The following is a 22793-nucleotide window of genomic DNA, read 5'->3' as shown; positions in this document are numbered from 1 at the left end:
ACGAGATTAATGTCATACTTGATGTTATCTTCATTATGCTGAAAACATTTACTCCTTATCTTGTTGATAAAAGAGAAAATATGAAGCGAGCTGACAAATGTGGATGAACAATCTCGTCGTCAAATGTAGGTTTCAACACAAATGAGAAAGGTGGGTATGTTTGGTTTAAGGATAACGAGAGTCTTCCATGAGAGTCTTCCAAAGTGTGTAATTAGAAAAGTTGAGTTTAATCATATTGGGACCTTTATTTTCCTCCTCCATTTAAATGCACAAATCAAATAACCGAGCTCTAGATACCACTTTGTTGGGAAAAACCGTAGATAATTAGCGATAATTATATCAATAATGCGGAATATTTTTTTCCCCTACCTGTGCAGATAAATGGCCAAACAGAAAACACAATTCCAAGAGCAATATCATCGTTTTCCCTTGATTGATCTCTCTTAAGGAATCTGCAATTTCTTTTTATGTGACCCATTTTTCCACAATGATAGCATATCACTTCTTTTCTAGTCCTCGACTTGCTTCTTGACTTGCTACGACTTTCAGAGTTGTCGCGTCTATGGAAGTTTCTAGATTAACTTCTCCCCCGTGACTCTGTAACTAGTGCTTCTGACTTTGAGGAAGAACCAATCAACCCACGTTCCTTTCTTCGAGCTTCTTCATTCAACATGCTCTCTTTAACTGTTGACATTTTCAAATTTCCACTTGGAGCTGAATTGGTCAATGTCACAACAAGGACTTCCCAATTATCAAGCAAGGAACTCAACAATAACAACGCTTGCAACTCATCCTCTAATTTAATTTCTGCAGTTGCCAACTGATTCACTGTATTCTGAAAAATACTCATATGCTCTGCCATTGAATCCCCATCTTTGTATTTCATATCCACCAGCTTCCGAATCAAGAATGCTTTATTTTGCACATTCTTTCGTTCATACAACTCTTTTAATTTTTCCCACATCTTGTTAGCATCTATTTCAGTTTCAACATGTGGATATACACTCATATCCAACCACTGCTTGATCAACGCCACTGCCTTTCTATTCATCTTCTTCCAGTCAGTGTCAGATTTATCTGCGGGTTTAATAGTGTCACCCTCAATAGGATCATAAAAATCTTTACTGTATACATGTCTTCCATGAGAGTCTTCCAAAGTGTGTAATTAGAAGAGTTGAGTTTAATCATATTGTGACCTTTATTTTCCTCCTCCATTTAAATGCACAAATCAAATAACCGAGCTCTAGATACCACTTTGTTGGGAAAAACCAGAGATAATTAGCGATAATTATCTCAATAATGCGGAATAACTTTTTCTTCCACGTGTGCAGATAAATGGCCAAACAGAAAATACAATTCCAAGAGCAATAATAATTGGCAGAAAATTAAATAAGACAAACGCAATTTTTAACGTGGAAAACTTCCCTCAAATTGAGAGAATAAAAACCACGGGACCTAGTCCAGTAAAATTTCCACTATAATAATTAATGAGTACACCAAGAGTCTTCCTAATAACAATAGAGAATATCAATTCAACAATAACAACCCTATAACAACCTTCCACTAAATGGGTATGCCAAAATAACTCTCAGAGAAGATAAAACTACGCAAATTATATATTAAAATAACAAACTCAGTGGTATGAATAACATATTAAATTTGTAGATCAAACGGAGAAAGTTTGCTACACACATGTTACCACCACTGAAATCAAACCCTTATTTTTCTTCTCTGGCAGCCGTTCTTCTTCCGTTGTCTTTCTGTGTATCTTCTTAGGGATTTCTAAATCCCTTTTATTACCTTCAAGTAGGCCAAGCCCATTAAAACTTTTTTTTTCTTTTTCTTTTTATTTCAATAATAATAATAATACTAGTAAAATTGGCGGATTCCACTTGGAGAGTGAGCTCACCCAACAAAAGGTAGGTTTCAACACAAATGAGAAATGTGGGTATGTTTGGTTTAAGGATAAGGAAGACATTTCAATATAAAAAATAACGTAATTGTCATGAATGAAATTGGGTGGGTGTAAGTACTAAGGCCCTTTCATTTTTATTGAGCCCATATTGATTGCAGGTCGTGTCATTTGGTCTCTTTTTTATCGAGCCCATATTTTTTGCTTTTTAGCGTTCCTTCATGTTGATCAAAAAATATTTTTATGAGATATATATATATATCTCATAATTATATATATATATATATATATATATATAGATAATTGTTTAGTTATAAAGAAAACTTAAGTGACAAAAAGTAGGAAAACATCCATTTTTACAATGATCATCAAGGAGAAGTAATATACCGGTAGAAGGAGTAAGTAGGTCTATAAAACTAAAATCTCCACTGAAATTATAGTTAACCGTTTATCTACACACTGATGAATCTCACGATATATGCGATTAACCACATAGTTTCGTTCATTGCGATCCACAAGAAATATGGTTTCTTGAAGAAGAAGCACAAATAAAGATTGTATATTTTTCTTAACTAAATCATGTTGACTACGATAAGAGAATTTATTTCTATAAAAAAATAGTAGTTAAACACAAATTTTAAGTCATTATGAGACCATGAACTAGCCCCCCAAAGCTCAGTTAGCATAGAGGTAGCTCGAATGAGATTGCAAAAGAAACTGCGAATATAAACTTCTCTACTATCTCTAATAAGTCCTCCGCAAGTAACTAGACCTTTATAAGAACCATCAATATTCAATTTAAATGAATTGCATCAGGAGGAAATCATTTATTATTAATCTCCATCTTACGATTCTCTGTAAATGAACGAGCACAAAGATAAAGATATTCATAAATGGAAGAAAATTGTCTACTTAGAGGTTTGCAAAAATTACTCAGCATGAAGTGGTTCTTAAAAAAACTAACTGATTAGTATTCATCCACAAAATATTTACCGTGCAAACACTAGATGTCAATGGCCTCTAGTCGAACAACATTTGTCTTTGATTTAGTAATTTTAAATTAATTTTATATAATTAGAAAAGTTTTATAATTAAAGAAACAAAAATATATAAGTATAATTTAAGTTAAATTTAAATATATTGTAAATTAGTTATTCTATGATTTATAATTGTTCTAAAATCAAAATAAATAACTTTTCTTATTTTTATTTTTATTATAATATTAATTATTATTTTTAATTATACAATCTAGTATATTACTCTTAATTATTACCTTTAATTTTATATTAAAAATAATGATGAATACATTAATTAGTTGATAAAAGTAATTTTTTTAATATATATATTAAAAAGTTATTCCAAGCTCAGACTAGCGTGGAAAGGTTAACAGAAAAAAGAAGTTACATCAAACATACAAGCATAAAAAATTAATCAACCACAATTTACAAAATATACTCATACTCAAAGAGTCAAAGCAGAAACGAAATTTAGGAAAAACAAATACGATCCACCAAACTAAGACAAACGGTTGGATTTTACCTCCAATGATTAAATTAAAATCAAATTCTTTAGACTTAAATTTAAATCACTATCAAGATTAAATCTAAACACATTCCACCAATTCGGTTGAATCATTTGTTTGTTCAAACACATAGTCATTCGAAACTTTTAAAATCGTCTGAGAGACATGAATTCAAATAATTTACATTTTTTATCGCAATTTCATGTTATCAAAAAATAGTAGAGTTGATTTAATCAATAAATTTTTTTAATTTGATAGTCGAATTGGTTAAACTCGATATTTATAACGAATTATTAAACAAAATAATTCTAAATTGAGATATTGAATTTGGAGTAACATCGTCCCTCCTTTTAAAAAATAATTTTGATGTCAAAACTGAAACTTGCAAACGTGATGAGAATTTTTGAACAAAACAATGTTATAATTTATTAGGATCTCAACATCTATAATGTCTTATTAGTTAGATCTATATATTAGTAGTTGGAAGACTTTATGACAAAACCAATTAGTAGTAATACACACTAAGTTTTTAAATTGAAATTTGTAACTCGCAATATCTTAAATTTTGAATTGCAGTCGCAATTTAAATTGTATGGACCATATTTTTTCATAGTATATATAACGACTGGTGGTGTAACCATAATCGCAACTGCGACTATGCATGTAATTTATAATCATGCCACACACCATTTTAATATTGCATGATTCAATTATGCATGTTGTCGGATAAAGATTTCATTAGTAACCAGCCATGTGGAATGGAGTGAAAGCATTTGTCATTTGATTGGTGGCATGAAATTTGCAGTAGCAAATATACCTTTCCAAAGGCATAGCGTTATTGTCTTGAACGAAAGAGACGAAACAGAACCCCTTATCGTATATATTGTCTAAAGCGTGATCATGTGCTTCTGAAACCTCTAGGAAATAATGGTGCCATGTTATAAAATACTAACATAACAAATTATGAGGATCTAATTAAGTATGATTAGTTACTTCAGCTATAACGTCATATACAAATTATTTTATATTTGTTTCAATGCATACTTGCTCTGGCTAATTCAGATTTAACTAAGTAGTTTTTGTCCAAATTTTATTCAGTGGGACCAAGTGAAAAGCCAGTTGGGAGAGAGAAGAATATTTCTCCTAAAGTTCAGTAGAAAATATAATGAAATAATCAACAAGTAGCTTAAATAAAACTATAGTAAACAGATTATTTTTTAAATTCCGCAAAGTAACAAAAGAGAAGAGAATCAATCACAAGCTGGAATGTCAAGGAGAAGACACATTTTGATTGTCCAGTTAAGTAAAGTATCAAACTTTTGATCATGACATGAGTAGACCGTAAACCGTTACTTCTTTTTCATGCTTTTCTATCTTTTGTTTCTCCCACAATCTCTTGTCTCAAGGCTTCGCACATTCTTGTACATTATCTCGTTTAATTATTATTTTTTTACTATATTGTGTTTATTTTTTATACTCCATCACTCTCAACACTTTATTTAGATAAATATTTAAAATTATACGTATATTGTAGGAAGAAAAAAGCTATCCTGTGGACCACTTCATCAAAGTTGTGTGGATGAAAATTACATATGTATGTTATATATAACGCTTCCCTGCAACACATCAGAGTGGCGCAGCGGAAGCGTGGTGGGCCCATAACCCACAGGTCCCAGGATCGAAACCTGGCTCTGATAAAATCTAATTTTTTTTAATATCAATCCGTCTTGTCCTTGTCATATCTAGTCAATGCAAAACCAATTTAAAAATACACTTATGTTTATTTGGAATTTTTTTCTTCAAATGAGAATAATTTTTACCAATAGATTAGTAATATTATTTTTCCGTAGGTAATGTGTAGTAATCGTGTGAATAAAGATCATCACAAATTTCACCCAAAAAAGGTCATCATAAATCTACCAAACAAAAAACATATCATAAGTTATTAAATTATCGCACCGTCCACTTGACTTATATGAGAAACATACAAAACATAAAACTCAATTCGCAGTTATTGGACACAAAATTAACATGTCCTGTGGGTCGGTTTTGAATTGGCCATACAGGCATGCTTCTAACTGATTCCAACACCATATTTGTTTATTTTGGCCTTCTTTAATATTAATTTATTATATTTAATTTTCATTATTTTCATGAAGGTGTAAACACAAGCTATTCATACTTGGAGGTTACCGGTGAGAAACAAATACTTAACCGAAGAAAAGTTAAAGTGGCAAAATGGTCAGAAGTTGTTTATGCATCTTAATAAGTTTAACTTAGTTGTAGTTTTAACCTTAATTTTATCCATTTGTAAAATTGGTTATTATATTATAAATTTCGATAATTTTGATTGTCTTTCATTATTTACATGTTACTAATTAAAGTACAAAAATTGATAATTTCTTAAGTTAAAATTGAATTTTTTTTAGAGAATTCTATTGTAATTTCATGGATATTAATTATTCAACATCATCGTATTATATACCATGTCATTCAAAATATGTTGCATGATCATTTTTTAATTAAAAAATTCTCGAGAAAAATCAAAACAATTGAATTTTAAAATAAAGGAACTAGTTTTGTGAACGAATAAAAATGTGAAGATTAAAACTACAATTAAATCTAAAAGATTAATGCAGAGTTTGTGTTTTGCCCTTATTACCGGCCAACAAAAGGGAATATTTCTCTAAATAAAAAAGCATACAATAAAAGTCATTATTTTTTTACACGAATTGTGTAAAATAATTTTACATTGTTGTCCAATGAAAACTCATCATGATTTTATGTATGTTTACTTAATAATTACCTTTATTAAATAACTACTCCATACTCAATTTCCATTTGACGTTAATGTAAAACTAGTTTGCACTAACGAAACTAGTTTGCACTAACGAGTGCATATCATTTTCTCTGTAGTTTTTTATTGAAAGATGAAACTCATTATACAAACAAAAATGATATTTAAACTCATTTAACACCTTATTTTTTTCTCTATCTCTTTTTCTATCATACAATCAATATATCATATCACACTATTTATTTCTTTCTCTCAAGTGATCAATTGGGGTATAGGTGTTCACATATTATTTTCTTTATCCAAAATAGAAAGCAAACAAGTGCACAAGTGTGGATTTTGATCATCTCCACTATACTTTTTGTTGAGCTTTGGTTGAAATTTAGGAAATTAAAGTAGTCTAACATTGCTTGGAAGTAAAAGAAGAGGGAGTTCAAGGCTATATATATGACTCTAGTTTTTAATTCAATTCGCACAAGTCATAAACACTTTAAGTTATATCTAACTTGTTTTCTTTCTTTCTTGTTTTAGAGTTTTGTGAGGGTAGAAGTGTTATTTAAGCAAAATTTTGGCTAAGGAAATACTTATATTAAGTGGTCCTTTGTGACTCACCTCTCTTTCCTGATAACTTACTCGCAACACGGTTTATAGTTTTCATACTGCTACAATGTCAAGTGTTGTTAAGTTTGACATTAAAAAATTTGATGGCAAAATTAATTTTGACATGTGGAAAATACTAGTCAAAGATGTGTTGATACAATCAGGAATACACAAGGCGTTGAAAATAAACATTTCCAAAATGGACAATGAAAAATGGGAGGAATTAGATTTGAGAGCTGCAAATGCTATTCATTTATGTTTGGTTAAGAATATTCTTGAGAATGTGCAAGAGTCAAAGAGCTTTAGGAGAAACCTGAAGGGCTATATCAAGAAAATGGCATCTAAAATTAGTTATTATAAAGGAACAGTTCCATAATTTACACATGGATAAAAATATGAAAGTATTTGAATATCTAAGTACTCTCAATTGTATTGTCTTTGAATTAGAAGTCATTGGAGTGAATATTGAAGATGAAGATAAGACGTTAAGACTTATATGATCTCTTTCATCTTCCTATGGACATATCAAACCTGATTTGATATATGAGACATAAACTTTCAACACGTGATTTGATATATGGGAAAGAAACTTTCAGCTTCGAAGGAAGAAGGTTGAAAAGTGAAGAATACAGTTTATTAAAACTCGGTGTTGGTTGCTAAAGGTAAGCCTTAAAAAAGATAATGGAACTATTATGAAATGTTGGAAATGTGGAAAACATATGTATGTGAAGAATAATTATCCTTGTAGAGAAATGTCGGAGAAATACTACAAGTCGAATGCTAGCAATATCTCCCTCATGATGGAAAATGATGATCTTGTCTAAAAATGAGAAGTGTATCCTCATGGCCTTTCCATGCTGCCATGGAAAATGATGAATTGTTGCTAGCAGGTTAGCAGATGTACATTGGTTGGCACTGATGCAAGGTGTGCTGTGAAATTATGTTGGTTGTTGAAGAACTTCATGAGAAAGCCAACATAGATGTTGCACCATATTTTTTTTCAAACATTGAGAATGAATTATTGAAGTGATTTAATTTCAAATGGAGTATACTTTTTATGATGGAGTATGATAGTTATTTTGAACTATGATTGTCGGTATAGAGAATGAAAGCTGAAGATGCATCAATATCAATCTAGGTGGAGTTTGTTGAGTTTTGGTTAAAATTGAGAAAATTGAAATAGTCCCACATTGCTTAGAATTGTAAAGAAAGAGATAGTTCAAAGTTATATATATGACTCTAATTTTTAATTCCAATTTGCATGACTATTTTTTTTCTTCTCTTTTTTAGAGTTTTGTCAGCGTAGTTAGATATTTTTTTTGGAGATTGTGGTTGTAGGATGTAAGTTATTTAAGAGAAATTTATGCGTTGTAACAATTTTTACACAACACTTCTATTATTTGATAGTTATTTAACAATATTCATGATTTTTTTCTTTAATTTTGAAGTTTCCATGTGTTTTTTATTTGTTTTAATTGTTATTTAAATTTTTCTATTTGTTTATTTTCTTAACACTTTTAGTTGATTTTTCTTCATTTTCAATCCCTACTATTGAAACACACCATCAACTTTTCATTGTAATTTTAACTCTTTTTTCTTTTGCATGTTTAATAGTTGAGATTACAATTGAGAAAAATTAAACTTTCGAAGAATATCTATTTCCATCAAAATGCACCCGTTAATGAATAAAAATAGAAATTTTGTATCGATAAAAATAAAATCTTGACCTTTAAAAAATTAAACACCCACTTTCAATACATTTTCAAAAAGATATTCTATATGTTAAATTTCTTTTCAAATTTTTTTAGGTTTGAATTACTTTTTAGCATTTTCCTAAAAATAATACGGAAAGAAGTGAATATATGACTATCAGAATTGTGGACTGATTTTTTTTAGTGTGAAATATGATACTTTATTATACTTTTTGTTGCAAAATAAGTGTTATTTTTTTAAAAAAGTTATTTTTGAATAAATATTATTTTTTATTTTTAAGGTAATTTTTTTTTCTAATTCAAACTCTTAAATTATTACTATGTACATATTAAAATGATGTTTTTGTTAGTGTTAGAAAAGAGTGTTATTAGCACTCATGGTACCTCCAAAACAATAATTTTTTTTAACATTTATTATAGTAAAAAATCAACAAAGAGTTAATAAAGATAATATAATAAAATAATTATTATATTTCTTTTAATCTTTATATATTTTTAATATAACTACACAAACTTAAAATAATAGTAGTTACAGTTAAAAAATATACAGAGGAGTTGTCACTCACAATATTCATATCCATGTACTGACATAAATTTAGATAATCTCTTTCACTTTTAGTTCATAATTCTCTACTTCTTTATGAAAATAATAATAAAGTGAGATAATAAGATTAATAAAAAGTAAGTGAAGGAGATTATTCAAATATGTACTACTTCTTTCATTTTATAATAAATGAATTATTTGAGACACATTAAAAAACATGAATAAATAAAAGATAAAATATTTCTTCTATCAAACAATCATGTTATCTACTGGTGTTCTATCAATAATATAAATACATCGCAATATATTAAAATTTATATAAACAACCGAGTTAAGATTAACACATACATATAATGTTAATTGAATAAAAAAGTATATGAAAATTAAAAGAATCATTATACTTAAAACATTTTCTTTAAATGGTTCAATAAGACGAACAAGAGGTAACATTAATTAATTTTCCATTTTCATCACATCTGACGCGTCATCCTATCATATATAGAAATGAATGTCAGTAAAGAATGACGAATAAATAAAAAAGAAAAAAGAAATAAACAAATGGCTTACTTGAGCTCACGAAAGTTATCACTGAGTGCAGACCATACAGCGAAGGAAGTTTCGTCCTCCTTTTTTGGAGTCTGCTGGAACAAAAGGAAGCTAAGAAAATGCATTGGGTGAAAGAATTAAATTAAAAGGCAAAAACAGTAACAACAAGAGAACGGGAAAAAAATATATTCATCATGAAAGCTTATCATCATATTCATTTAAATTTGAGTTTCTTTTTATTCATATCATTATTCTCCCTAACAACACTAACCCCACTCCCCACGATTCAGTTTCATACCCCCAACAGAAGGCTCCTACACCAACCGTTATTTCCGGTCAGTTCTGCTCCGCCACCATTGTTCTCTCCGCCGCCTCCAGATATCACCACCCCTCCCTCTCCCGACATTCCATTTTTCAATGAGCTCCCAACAGGACCGCCGCCTCCGGAGGTTAACAACCAGAATCTACCGTCTCCGTCAACTTTCAACGCCACAATTGCAAATCCAACGGCTACGAAGCCTACAAAACCTGCTAAGAAGGTTGCAATTGCGGTTTCTGTGGCATTTTCGATATTTGTGATGTTTTCCGCAGTCGCATTCTTCTTGTACAAGCACAGAACGAAATATCCCTCGGAATCAGAGAAACGGAAGCTTGTTGGTGAGAATTCTCCTAGAGTTCTAGAAGATTCCACGAGGACTCTACCACCTTCAAGTTTCCTCTACATTGGAACTGTGGTGGAGTCCAACGGAACGTCGGTGCCGGTAGGTGAGAGTGACCGTAACCACTCACCTTATCACATTCAGAAACTCAATCCTATCGATAATCGTTACCGGCCAAGTCCTGAGTTGCATCCATTACCGCCGCTTACTAAGTCTATAGTCGAACCTAACTCGCCACCGGCGGCTTCTTCTTCGTCGTCGTCGGACAACGAGGAAAGTCGCGAGACAGCGTTTCACTCTCCACCGGCATCTTCAATAAGCCATGAAGACAGTTATTACACGCCGGTTTCGCGTCAGAGTTATCTTACAAACGGAAGCCCCGCCGCGCCGGTTGCTGTTACTCCGGTGGTTCCTTATTCAAAGAGAACTTCGCCGAAATCTCGATTTTCTGCTTCTTCGCCGGATATGAAACACGTGATGATACCTTCGATAAAGCACGTGGAGAATGAATCGACGTTAGGTCCTTCTAGAAGGCCAAAATTCTCATCGCCTCCACCAGCGCCGAATTTGACGCATCTTCATTCAAACGACTCTCGGGATTCACTTAAACTTCCTCCTCCTGTTCCACCGCCGCCACCTCCTCCGCCAAAAAATGGTTGGTCTCCTGCAGTTAGTGTATCTGTATCCCCTTCCACTGCTTCCAGAAAATATCAACGGTCTCAATCTCCAACAATTCAGGGAAAGGATTATGCATCTGGTAACAGTGCGAGTGTGAAGAAAGGTTTAGAGGAAGAAGATGATGAAATGGATGAAGGAAATGGAAAACCTAAGTTGAAAGCTTTGCATTGGGATAAAGTGCGTGCTACCTCAGATCGTGCTACTGTGTGGGACCAATTAAAATCAAGCTCCTTTCAGTAAGTTAATTAATTAACACTATGATTCTTGTTTGGAGATATTTAGGAGTTGTAGTTAGGATTCTTAATTAATTAATTAATTAATATTTGTTTATGGTAATGCAGGTTAAATGAGGACATGATGGAGTCCCTGTTTGGTTGTAATTCAATGAATTCTGTCCCTAAACCTAAAGAGACAAATGTTACCAGGAAATCAGTTTTTCAGACAGTTGAACAAGAGAATAGGGTGTTAGACCCTAAGAAATCCCAAAACATAGCTATACTACTCAGGGCATTGAACGTCACAAGAGATGAGGTGTCTGAAGCTCTTTTAGATGGTAACTTCATTATTAACTTATTTCAACTTGTTAAGTGACATAAATACTTGTGAGTCTGATTTGGAAAGTTTATGAAAATAACTTATGATATGTTTATACACCCCGTTTTCCACTAATTTTTTATGAGTAATACATGATAGTTTATCAAAACAGCTTATATCATATATAAAAGCAATTTGATGTGGAATAAAAATAGTTTATACATAAACATTTATGCTATAAGGTGTTGATAAGTTGTTTATCCAAACATGATTTTAGTAAGTCTCTAGACTTTAATTGCAGCACAGAGGAGAAAACTGTCACATATGTCTATGATGATTATTTTTGTCACCCTATTTTCTTCTTACACCTTTTCCATCTCTTCTCTTTGATTTTTCAATCTTTATATTTTTGTTATGGTATTTGATATCAACCTCGACTTACTACTTCTAAAACATGTAAAAAAACAAATTATAAGCTGCAAATTTTGAAATCAGAGGGACATAATGAATCATTTTGGAAAAAAATGCTTAGGTTACTTAGAAACGAAGTTAAGAAAATGACTAAACAGAACCATGCCATGTCGAACATTAGGTTGTTTTTGGTGATATATAAGAAAAACTAGGTTATGTTATATGAGATTCAAATGATGCTCATAAAAACATTGGGGGGTCTGGTCATGAGCATCCTCTAGAAGTATTGAACAATGAACAAACATCCACCATGGTATGTTCATTAATCACACCACGAGTGATAAAAAAATTGAAGTTGATACTTTCCTTTTCCTGTTCCTGTTTTTTTATTAAACTTGATGCTTTCCTTGCCATCATAATGAACCAACCTATTACCTTAAGAATTCTCCTCAACAACATAACTTCACTTTTTTAGCTGTAACGTTCAAGCTTCCCCTGAAAGCAGTGCATGATCCGTTTTATGAGTCATGATGTGCACGTGATAAAGACATGTCATTATACTATTTTTTGCTTCTGCCTTCAATAGTTTAATTTAACCCTCATATATTCCGACTTTTATTGCTAAGACTTAAGCATATGATTATTCTTTTTTATCTTTCTCTTGCTTCCGTGTCAGTGTTCCTTTATACTTTCTGTCTCAGCAAAATGCCCATCCAACTTGTATGTTGTTTAATAATATATTATAGATGTACTAATTTTAATCTTTTCATGCATGAATAATGATATCAACTAGAGATAAACCAGTAACTTTCTTATCTATAACCACCGTTTTCACTTGACAAACATTGCTTGTGGTTTTGCTTTATGGATGACACAGGGAACCCTGAAGGTTTGGGTGCTGAGTTATTTGAAACTCTAGTGAAGATGGCTCCAACAAAAGAGGAGGAGATAAAACTAAAAAATTATGATGGTGACCTTTCAAAACTTGGACCTGCAGAAAGATTTCTTAAAGCAGTACTTGATATCCCTTTAGCTTTTAAAAGAGTTGAAGCCATGCTGTACAGAGCTAATTTTGAAACAGAAGTTAACTACCTTAAGAAATCCTTTCAAACCCTAGAGGTGTGTGTGGCCAGCTTTATATCAATCCCTTGTTAACTTTGGTTTCTTGCTTTCAATTACATTTTCTTCCCCCTCTTGATTAATTAAACTAACCAACCTGCTGTTAATATCTCCCAGGCAGCAAGTGAGGAATTGAAGAGCAGTCGGTTATTCCTCAAACTCCTAGAAGCTGTTCTCAGGACAGGAAACAGAATGAATGTTGGCACCAATCGCGGCGATGCCAAATCTTTCAAACTCGACACACTCCTGAAACTTGTAGATATAAAAGGAACAGATGGAAAGACCACACTGCTCCATTTTGTTGTTCAAGAGATTATTAGGTCTGAAGGTACAGGTAGTCAATCTGCAAATGAGGATGTTCAAAACCAAACGAATTCCCAGTTCAATGAGGATGAATTCAGAAAGAAAGGATTACAGGTTGTGGCTGGACTGAGTAGAGACTTTGGTAATGTAAAAAAGGCGGCAGGAATGGACTCAGATGTCCTAAGTGGCTACGTCGTAAAGCTTGAAATGGGTCTTGATAAAGTGAGATTGGTTTTGCAATATGTAAAACCAGATATGCAAGGAAACTTCTTTAACTCAACAGAGATATTTCTAAAAGATGCCCAAGAGAAAATTATAGGGATCAAGGCTGATGAAATAAGGGCCTTGTTCCTTGTGAGAGAAGTTACAGAATACTTTCATGGGGATACAGCAAAAGAAGAAGCTCACCCTTTCAGAATTTTCATGATTGTAAGAGATTTCCTAAATGTTTTAGATCAAGTCTGCAAAGAAGTGGGAAGAATGCAGGATAGAACCATGATCGGTTCATCGAGATCCTTCAGGATAGCTGCGAGTGCATCATTACCTGTTCTCAACAGGTACCACCATGCAAGACAAGATACAAGTTCAGATGAGGAAAGCTTATCACCCTAATGTTGTGTGAATATGAAAGAAATAATACTGTCAAAGCAAATCAATGACAATAGTGTTTACTTTTCCCAAATTTAACTCAATTTCCACTTTCCATCATTAGGCCCATAGGTGTGTCATAAACAGGATTTCTCACAATAACAAGAGAATCCCATTCCACTGGTAATATTGCAGGATGACAGCTTTTGTTGAGATTGAACATTAAACTCTTACACGGATGGAGGGGAAGACAAGAAGCTCTGACACATTTTCACATTGAACGCCTATGTTAGTTTAGATAGGTTCTTATTAGATTAGAGAGTCCCACACATTTTCATATTACATAATGTTTTTTATTTCATATATTTGACTTACAAATAACCAGCAGTTTTGCTGCAACATTCCTTTATGTATATGTATTGATTTTAGGAGTATAATAATAGGTGACTTCTACAATGAGTGTTCAATTAAGTGCTTTACTAAAGAAAACAAAAAATACTATTAGATATATAATCAATTGTTCAGATTTGTTAGAAATAAAAGTGAGAACATCTACTGTTTTTGCACACAATTTTGCCCCACCTCTCCTATTATAGCAAGTTTGATAATTGATAGTTTATAACTGAAAACTAGATTGAAATTAAAATAATTGATATATTTAAATGTTGTAAGTATTAATTGATATGTCTTCAAAGGTGCACTCTAGTAGGTTGAGAGTTGAGACGTTAAATAAGTTTTATGACGGAGGATTAGAGTTTGACCCTTGGAGCTAACGATTTCCCTTAACTAATTATTAATCATTCACATTTACCTATAAAAAAAAGTATAAAGTGACATAAAATACGTATTTACATAATAATTAAATTAATACATTTAAGGTTCTTATTACTATGTGCATAATAATGCACACAATAATTTTAGAGATATGACTACATAAGAGGGAAAATTTGTTAAGAAAATAAGATATAATTATTTTTGAAATTAGTCTATTTTTAATAATTACTTTTTTATAACTTAACTGTATTTTGATTTGTTCATTTAGAAACTACTTGAATTGTATGAATGCATTTTGGAGGTTTCACAATTAAAATATAAAGATGGAAAACTCCCTTTGTTATATTTATTCATGGTGTAAATGCAAGTAAGTTCACATCAACCATAAAGACATGCAACTTCTTCTTAAAACCTATTTAAGGAATTATTCTCCGCAACCTTCAATCCATAGAACCAATTGGTATTATTATTGTTGAGAAAATGGGAAAATCCTCGGTCACGGTTTGAATCTCCTTTGTTTACAAAACAATGGCAGCATTATAGCCCCTCTGGCCTCGTCACACTTGAACGAATGATTGTGTGAGAAAATTTGTAGATGTTCTCACTTTTATTTTTAACAAATCATAACCATTGATTATATCGGTATTTTCTTTTATTTTTTTCACTATTGACCTTATAACTCACCACTGTCTATAACAATATAAGTAAAAGGGATATGGGCTTTTTGTGTGATTTTTTTATAGTTTAAATGTGGTACAGGGACCGTGTAAATCAATTTTACACTATAATTTTATCATAACCGTTCAATCTATCACATAATAATATTTAACAATTTTTAAATAAAAACAGTTATTTCATTAGTTAACCTCCCTCCCTCCACTTCCCACTCTTGTAATTAGCGGTTATATATAGTTTGTGCAAGCAACCCACTTCTTGCATCTGGCTAGATTTTCTCCATCACATCTTTCGTGTAATCAAAGAAAAGGGAATAAAAATTAATGGACTTAGAAGACACATCTTTCCTTTTGTGTGATGAAGACCACAACTTCCTCATGGACAACATCAATGACAATTCATTGAACCAACAACATCTAAATTCCAATGTTGAAAACATTGAGTATTTGTTTACACGTGAAACAGAGTTCCATTCCTTCAATTATTGCTCCAAATCCACCACATGCCATGTCCACTTCAACCACACACGTATTAATGCCATTGACACCATTTTCAAAGTGAGATTTTTTTCTTCCCTTTTTTTCTTTCTAGTTCTTTATTTAGTTTTTGTCAATTGATAGTAAAAAACTTGTATGTAATATTTGAGTCAGACACGTGAAAAACTTGGATTCAAGCTCTCTACAGCTTATTTGTCAGTGACATACTTCGATCAGTTTCTTGTGAAGCAATCCATCCATGTAACTAAATCTCTTCAACTGAATCACACTGATACATATTTTCATCGTTTCCTATTTCGATTTTTTACGTTAATTTTTGTTTGATTTCTTCAAATGGTGTATAGGAAGACAGACCTATTCAAGAATTCTACGTGGCGTGCATGTCTCTCGCAGCGAAAATGATGGAAGAACGTGATCTGCAGCTTCTATTCAAATACACAACAGAAACAGACGAAGAGCAAGGTTTTGCTGATAAGAAATCTATTTGGGAGATGGAGGTAGAGGTTTTAAGTTCATTGGAATGGGAATTGACAACTGTGACTCCTTTTGATTTTCTGCATTACTTTGTTTACTTGTTCTGCCCTGAATCCCTGCCAGATCCATTAATCTCACAAGCTGTCCAACATATTGTGGACATCCTGAAAGGTGATGATTTTTGTTAATGCTTATTGGTGCAACAAGTATTTTAATTTGTAATTTTTATTCAATATATATGGTTGTAAATAAAGCACGTAGTTACAAACAATCAATAATCACAACTATTAATTTGAAATCAAATTACAAAATTCACTAAATTAGTTTTAAATAACCCCCTACCATTGATTTAGATTGGATGGTTGAGACCAGTAACTCTGTGACCTAGTTACTGCAAGGATTTGTTTCCAATAATTATTATGTTGTTATCTTTTTAGATTATAAATTAAAATTATATCTATCCTCTAACAATGGTTTTCTAATAATATATCAATTGATTGATGTTTAATATAATGGAATTTAGAGCAACATCACCTTTCTAAACATGGTTTCTGTATCTGCTGATGTGGTGTTTAATGCCAATGTGTTGGAATCTTGAGTACTAGATAGGATGCTAGTTTTAAAGAAATTATTACTCTTTATTTCTATTCCCATAGTTTATGTTAGCTTTTGTCCTCTCACACATTTCATACTTGTGTTACATAACACAGCTGTTAATCTATCAAAAGACTTTGGTTCTATATTTGGATAGGAATTTGAGGCTCTATCATAAATCTTTAATTGCAAAAGCAGTACTTTTTTGTCCATTTTTTCTCCTTTTCACACATCCTTATGATGCCTCTTAATCAAAGCTCTAACACTTTCTTTTCCTTTTATGTAGATGTAAATTTGATGGATCATAGGCCATCCGCTATTGCCTTGGCTGCCATATTGACGGTGGCTTTTGATGGTACATTAACAAGAGAGATCATAGATCTGCAGATAGCTGAAATCTCACAGCAGCTAAATTTAGATATTGTGAGTTTGATCAGCAGTTTTTTTGCAGGTGTTTGTTTCTTGTGCATAATTACGAACACACATAATTTTACTGTGATTTCCATTTTGTATTCAACAGGAAGGCGTTTTTTCCTGTTACTGTCTAATGCAGGAAAAAAGTACAGAGAAGGGAAAGTTAAACACCCCTGCCACAACTTTGACTGCCCAATGGAGCTACACATCTGTTCTTGACCATTCCTCTGTTACTTCTTCAAAAGCTAAAAGAAAACTTTGTTATGACAACAAAGAAAATTGCCCTAGGAAAATATCACATCGGCGTTAGCTTGCGGAGTTTGTGATCTATATGAAATAATTAATTGGTGTTTTGTAATGAACCCAACTGTAGGAAATTGGCGTTTTGTAATGAACCCAACTGTAGGAATTTTTTTGACCGTATTCTTGTTAGTTCATAGGTCTAAGTGAATCTCAACTACCACAAAATATAAATGAAAGAGATAGCTTTATAAGATTAATAATGGTGAGTACATGATTTGTTAGTCAAGTTAGCGCAGATTAAATAGAGATGACAGTGAAGACTACCAAGGAGTCCTTCTAACAGAAATCGAAGATCCATGAAGAAAAAATAATTTTGCAGGGAATATTTGTCGGGACGAAAATCATATTTGAGTCTACTAGAAAAAACAATTATACCACACAAAGTTGATTTTCTTTTCATGAAAAAAAAAGTTGATGTTACATATCTTCTTCTCAATGAAAAATTCTACAATACTTGGAAGCGTACTTGTACAAACTCATTTTGAATCTAACAATGATAAGAGACAACATTATCCAATACAAAAGTCCAGGTTTAATTCCTGTTTTCTTTTTTCAATCTACCTTTTCTGCTAACCTTGAAAAGTAAACAAATGTATTAAATATAATATGGTTAAATGGTGATTTAATAGTAACTTATATATTTGACTAACCATAATGTCTATGAGACTCCAGATTTCTAACCTCCTGCTCAACTTCTGGTTCCAACCCAAGAAAGTCTCTAGCAATATCAGACCTGTCATTGAATGTACAAAGCATAATATGGAACCTTAAAGCACTGCAACCACAGAAAACCTTAAGCTTCTGTTTAAACAATAGGTAGATGGACGCTCCCAAGGTTTAGACGGGTATCTGCTTTAAGCGAATTGCAATTGGCAAGCCCATATATCCAATTGATAAGCAAAAGATCCATTGTACCAGAGATAGAGGTGTTGTGTTTGCAAATGTTCCCAAGTACTCAACTATTATGATTTGGAAAACTACAGTTGCACTGATGACAGCCACAAACACATGATTGTCCCATATGCCCTTAAAAACATCTATTTCCTCCATCTCACGTGAGTTTATCTCATTGAAAACCTGTGGAAACAGTTTATTTGGTAAGGCAAATTTATCTAGCAAGTAATGATATAATCATGGTTATCAAATCTAGATTCAAATTGTGAATCAGAAGACTAATTTTTTGAATCATGAATTGAATCTTATTATGAGTCGTAAAATGATCAATATATGAATCGAGATACATTTGCATGTATCGTAAAATGCTGATAATTATGGTTGTAATAAAATAAAGTTTGATCTTTACTCATTTACCTATTCATTTTTACCATACACCATAATTGGTTATGTGAACCTTTGCCTGTTCAGAAAAAAGAGAGTCAAGGGGAGTTTTTCAGACGGTTTTTTACCTGACAGAAGACAAATGTGTTGAAAATGAGTGTGTTTAAGACTATATCAGCATTTGGACCTCTGAGAAAAAAGATCCATTTTCCTACTGACTGAAGAAACCATATAACCACAAACTGATACAATGCTTGTCCTAAGATATTCCTCCACATGACACTGCTGATGAAATCACCTTTCCTTCCAACCGGTTCACGCTTCATCAAATCATCGGTTGGAGGTTCGGTTGCAAGTGCAAGTGCTCCAAGAGTGTCCATTATCATGTTCACCCACAAAAGTTGAACAGCTGTGAGTGGTGCACTGCCTGAAAAGCAAATAAAGACATTAAATTATTAGAGAAAGAAAAAATACTTTTGTTTTTATCTATATAAACACATTTTCCCATTTTAATTTGAGTTTAAGGAAATCACAAGTGAATAAATGAAGCAAGAGAGTAAGTTCATAATTGAAGTAGAGAAACTAGGCTAACTTTCTAACCTGTCACACAGGCGGATGAGAAGTTCACTAGTAATGCAACCACATTTACAGTCAGCTGGAACTGTACAAATTTCTGGATATTGATGTAAACCGAACGTCCCCATCTGGCCACCGTCACTATTGTGGAGAAATTATCATCCAGAATTATGACATCTGCACTTTCTTTAGCAACCTGCATTTATAAATTATAAAATTAGCAAAGTTCTTAATTAGTATCACACAATACCTCTATATCAAATGAATTCGGCATTGCTTATTATCATTGCTCTAACTAACAGGGTAGTATGAAGCTTTTATTGCACTCACCTCAGTTCCAGCAATTCCCATTGCAAGTCCAATGTCAGCTTCATGAAGGGCTGGAGCATCATTTGTTCCATCACCAGTTACAGCTACAACTTCCCCGAACGTTGTACGCAGCTGTTTCACCAATGTATGTTTGTCTAGAGGTGATGATCTAGCCATAACCTAAAACAAAATAAACATTTGGTTATTGAAAGCATCAACACATCAACCATTTCCATCATTACCTAATGTATCTGTAATGACAGAGAACAAAGAAACAGAATCATAGCAGAATACAGAAGAATAATGGAGACAATATCAATATAAAATGTCATGCACATAGAAAATATGAAGCACCTGAATTTTGGGAATCAGTTCAAACAGTTCCTCCTGAGTCTTCTCTCTGAAGTCTGGACCTTCAATGGCTATGCCATCATCTGTTAAAATTCCACATTCCCTAGCTATAGCCTTTGCAGTATTAATATTGTCTCCTGTAACCATTCTCACCACGATTCCAGCCGAACGACACACTGCAACAGACTCCTTAACACCAGGACGAACAGGATCTTTGATACCAACAATTCCTATACAAGTATACCCGGAAGAAGGAATCAAATCATTGGCAGAGAATCCGCTTTCCAATTCCATATAGGCAAGGCAAAGAGTTCTAAGTGCCTCACTAGCAAACTGGTTAATAATACTGTTAAGATAATTAATTGATTCTCCATCAAGAGAAACAACATCGCCTTTCGAGCCAATAACCTTGTCACAAGCAGCAAGAATTATTTCAGAAGCACCTTTGCAATGAGCTCTTAAACTTCCATCAGGTAGCTCCACAACTACTCCCATTCTTTTCTTCTCAGAGTTGAATGGCTCAACCTTAACAATTTTGCAAGCTTGTTTCTCAGCATTAGGATCACCACCTAGCGACAAACCAAACTCTAAAATTGCTGATTCTGTTGGTGTTCCCAATATCTCGCGTTTACCTTTTTTGTTAACCACAACCTCTCCTCCAGTGTTGTTAAATATCGACTGTAGTAACAGTTTCGTAGCAGAATCTGGTAGTTCGGATGACAAACTAGAATCGTGATTGTTCACTTCTTTGCTATTCATACAAATGCATGTTTTCACAACGGTCATGCGGTTGGTTGTTAGTGTACCGGTCTTGTCACTACATATAGTTGTGGCTGATCCCATAGTTTCACAAGCTGCTAAATGCCTAACCAAGGCTTTGTCATTCATCATCTTCTTCATTGCAAATGCAAGGCTCAATGTCACAGCTAACGGTAACCCTTCCGGTACAGCAACAACAACAATTGTAACTGCAATAGCAAAGAATTCCAACATCTCCATTGCATCATCCCCGGACCACCTCCAGAATCTTCCTTCTCGGATTTTGCGGCCCAAGTGTCCTTTAACCAAAACTGAAAAGGTAATCACTGCAAAGACTAATCCTATTTTTCCAATAATGGTTGCCACTCCATTAAGTTTCACCTGCAATGGTGTTTCATCATCTCCACCTTCACTAAGAGTTGCCATCAATTTACCCCATTGAGTCCTCATCCCAACAGTGGTAACCAACATAGTGCATGATCCATCTTGAACTTTTGTTCCAGATAGAAGAAAGGGATTTTGGGTAGTCACCATTATTGGCTCACTCTCACCAGTTAAACTTGACTCATCAATCAACACCGAAAATCCCGACACAAATAGGCCATCTGCAGGGACTTGGTCTCCAATGGAAAGATGGACAATATCACCAGGAAGTAAATTATATATCGACATTTTCTGCCTGTAACCATTTCTTGTAACTTGAATTGAAATCTTTTTCTTCTCCTTGTCTAAATCCTTAAACTGTAATGACTGTCGATAATCACTTGTTGCTGTCACAAAGACAACAAGTAAGATACTTGCAACTATTCCAAGACCATCATGAGCTCCTTTCGGCCATCCTTCCGTTAAGACGCCTACTATCAGAGACACAAAAGCACACACTCCAAGGATCATGAGGGTCATGTCTTGAAGAGCTTCATAAACATAAATCCAGAAACTTCGAATTTCACTTTCGGCAAATTTATTGATACCAAAAAGCTCTTGTCTCCTCTGCCGCGACTCAGAATCACCGCTGAGTCCCTTAGTTGTTGATGTTGAAAGCTTTTCTGCAATGCCACTAACTCCGCCATGAAACTTGAGTTTCTTTACATCGTGGCCTTCAACAATGGACCCCAATTCATCAGCACAGATTTGGAAACCTGCAGCTTTAACATCCTCCGGTACAACATAATCGCTTGGCTGAACACCTGCAGGGTATAAAATCAATTTAAGAGTAAACAAATTGATTCTTAAAGTAAACTTTTTAGAATAATATGATGAAACTTACCTTGTATAAATTGAAATGCGGCTTTCGAAACCAATACAGCAACCCTTAGCTTCTCCTGCATTGAGAATAATAACCAAGCCTTTGAGAATCCATATTCCAAACATGATAAGGTTAAAATCACAACTTCTGATTCTATGAGGTATTATTCTAAGGAGACAATAGAGGAATCACATTGTTTACATGATAAAGTATTTATTTATAGTTTGAAAGCAATATTAGAACAGCACAATGAATTTGAATTGAATGCTGATCCGAAAAAAGAAATTAGTAGAAAAGAAAGAAACCTGATTGGTGCGACGCATTTCAGCAGCTTCGTATCGTTTGGAGATGTTGGCAGTGAAACGAAAGCGTCTTTTGGGGTTCTTTACAACCCCACATAGTTTCCTCCATTTTCCAAGAGCTTCTTCGGTAGAGTTCTTCGACTTTACCCCTCCAAAATTCTCATTTAAATAACTCTCCATCACACTGTTTTGATTAAATTAATTTCCCCTTCTTAATTTGACGTTGTCTTATTATTATTAAGTAACAACACTGTAACAACAATTAGTAGTAACATTCTTACAAATGAAGGTTTTTAGTTGGGTAATTAGAAAGGGAAAG

General features: G+C 33.1%; 3 protein-coding genes and 1 non-coding gene across 4 annotated transcripts; 3 read left to right on the top strand and 1 right to left on the bottom strand.

Annotated features, from left to right (window-relative positions):
- The first annotated feature begins 5059 nt into the window (after positions 1-5059).
- Positions 5060-5131, top strand: TRNAM-CAU (transfer RNA methionine (anticodon CAU)). Its single transcript has one exon. It is a non-coding gene; the product is annotated as a tRNA-Met (tRNA).
- Positions 5132-9676: 4545 nt separating this feature from the next.
- LOC101507641 (formin-like protein 6) lies at positions 9677-14378 on the top strand. The gene is made up of 4 exons (XM_004509011.4): positions 9677-11203; positions 11309-11520; positions 12790-13031; positions 13149-14378. The coding sequence occupies exons 1-4, from the start codon at positions 9825-9827 to the stop codon at positions 13944-13946; spliced, it is 2631 nt and encodes an 876-aa protein (XP_004509068.1). The 5' UTR covers positions 9677-9824; the 3' UTR covers positions 13947-14378.
- Positions 14379-15634: 1256 nt separating this feature from the next.
- Positions 15635-18032, top strand: LOC101507009 (cyclin-D1-1-like). Its single transcript, XM_004509009.4, has 5 exons — positions 15635-15928; positions 16022-16108; positions 16213-16513; positions 17223-17359; positions 17457-18032. Exons 1-5 carry the CDS (start codon positions 15695-15697, stop codon positions 17658-17660), a joined length of 963 nt encoding a protein of 320 aa, XP_004509066.3. The 5' UTR covers positions 15635-15694; the 3' UTR covers positions 17661-18032.
- Positions 18033-18056: 24 nt separating this feature from the next.
- Positions 18057-22787, bottom strand: LOC101507334 (calcium-transporting ATPase 2, plasma membrane-type-like). Its single transcript, XM_004509010.4, has 7 exons — positions 22478-22787; positions 22194-22248; positions 20171-22113; positions 19838-19996; positions 19532-19703; positions 19060-19358; positions 18057-18730 (listed from the first exon to the last, which is right to left on the bottom strand). The coding sequence occupies exons 1-7, from the start codon at positions 22652-22654 to the stop codon at positions 18491-18493; spliced, it is 3045 nt and encodes a 1014-aa protein (XP_004509067.1). The 5' UTR covers positions 22655-22787; the 3' UTR covers positions 18057-18490.
- Between the last annotated feature and the right edge of the window lie 6 nt (positions 22788-22793).

The sequence above is a fragment of the Cicer arietinum genome, chromosome 7 (assembly GCF_000331145.2).
Source record: "Cicer arietinum cultivar CDC Frontier isolate Library 1 chromosome 7, Cicar.CDCFrontier_v2.0, whole genome shotgun sequence".
Taxonomy (NCBI): domain Eukaryota; kingdom Viridiplantae; phylum Streptophyta; class Magnoliopsida; order Fabales; family Fabaceae; genus Cicer; species Cicer arietinum.
The sequence above is the reverse complement of the archived record's forward strand: the minus strand, read 5'-3'. Positions and strand labels throughout refer to the sequence as shown.

Excerpts from the sequence above, each read along its gene's own strand:
- LOC101507641 (XM_004509011.4), top strand. The coding sequence starts at position 9,825 with ATGAAAGCTTATCATCATATTCATTTAAATTTGAGTTTCTTTTTATTC. Across the intron at positions 11,204-11,308 it reads TTAAAATCAAGCTCCTTTCA|GTTAAATGAGGACATGATGG; the intron begins GTAAGTTAATTA and ends ATGGTAATGCAG. Across the intron at positions 13,032-13,148 it reads AATCCTTTCAAACCCTAGAG|GCAGCAAGTGAGGAATTGAA; the intron begins GTGTGTGTGGCC and ends AATATCTCCCAG.
- LOC101507009 (XM_004509009.4), top strand. The coding sequence starts at position 15,695 with ATGGACTTAGAAGACACATCTTTCCTTTTGTGTGATGAAGACCACAAC. Across the intron at positions 15,929-16,021 it reads CCATTGACACCATTTTCAAA|ACACGTGAAAAACTTGGATT; the intron begins GTGAGATTTTTT and ends TATTTGAGTCAG. Across the intron at positions 17,360-17,456 it reads AGCAGCTAAATTTAGATATT|GAAGGCGTTTTTTCCTGTTA; the intron begins GTGAGTTTGATC and ends TGTATTCAACAG.
- LOC101507334 (XM_004509010.4), bottom strand. The coding sequence starts at position 22,654 with ATGGAGAGTTATTTAAATGAGAATTTTGGAGGGGTAAAGTCGAAGAAC. Across the intron at positions 22,114-22,193 it reads CGCATTTCAATTTATACAAG|GTGTTCAGCCAAGCGATTAT; the intron begins GTAAGTTTCATC and ends TATACCCTGCAG. Across the intron at positions 19,359-19,531 it reads CTCATCCGCCTGTGTGACAG|GCAGTGCACCACTCACAGCT; the intron begins GTTAGAAAGTTA and ends TTTGCTTTTCAG.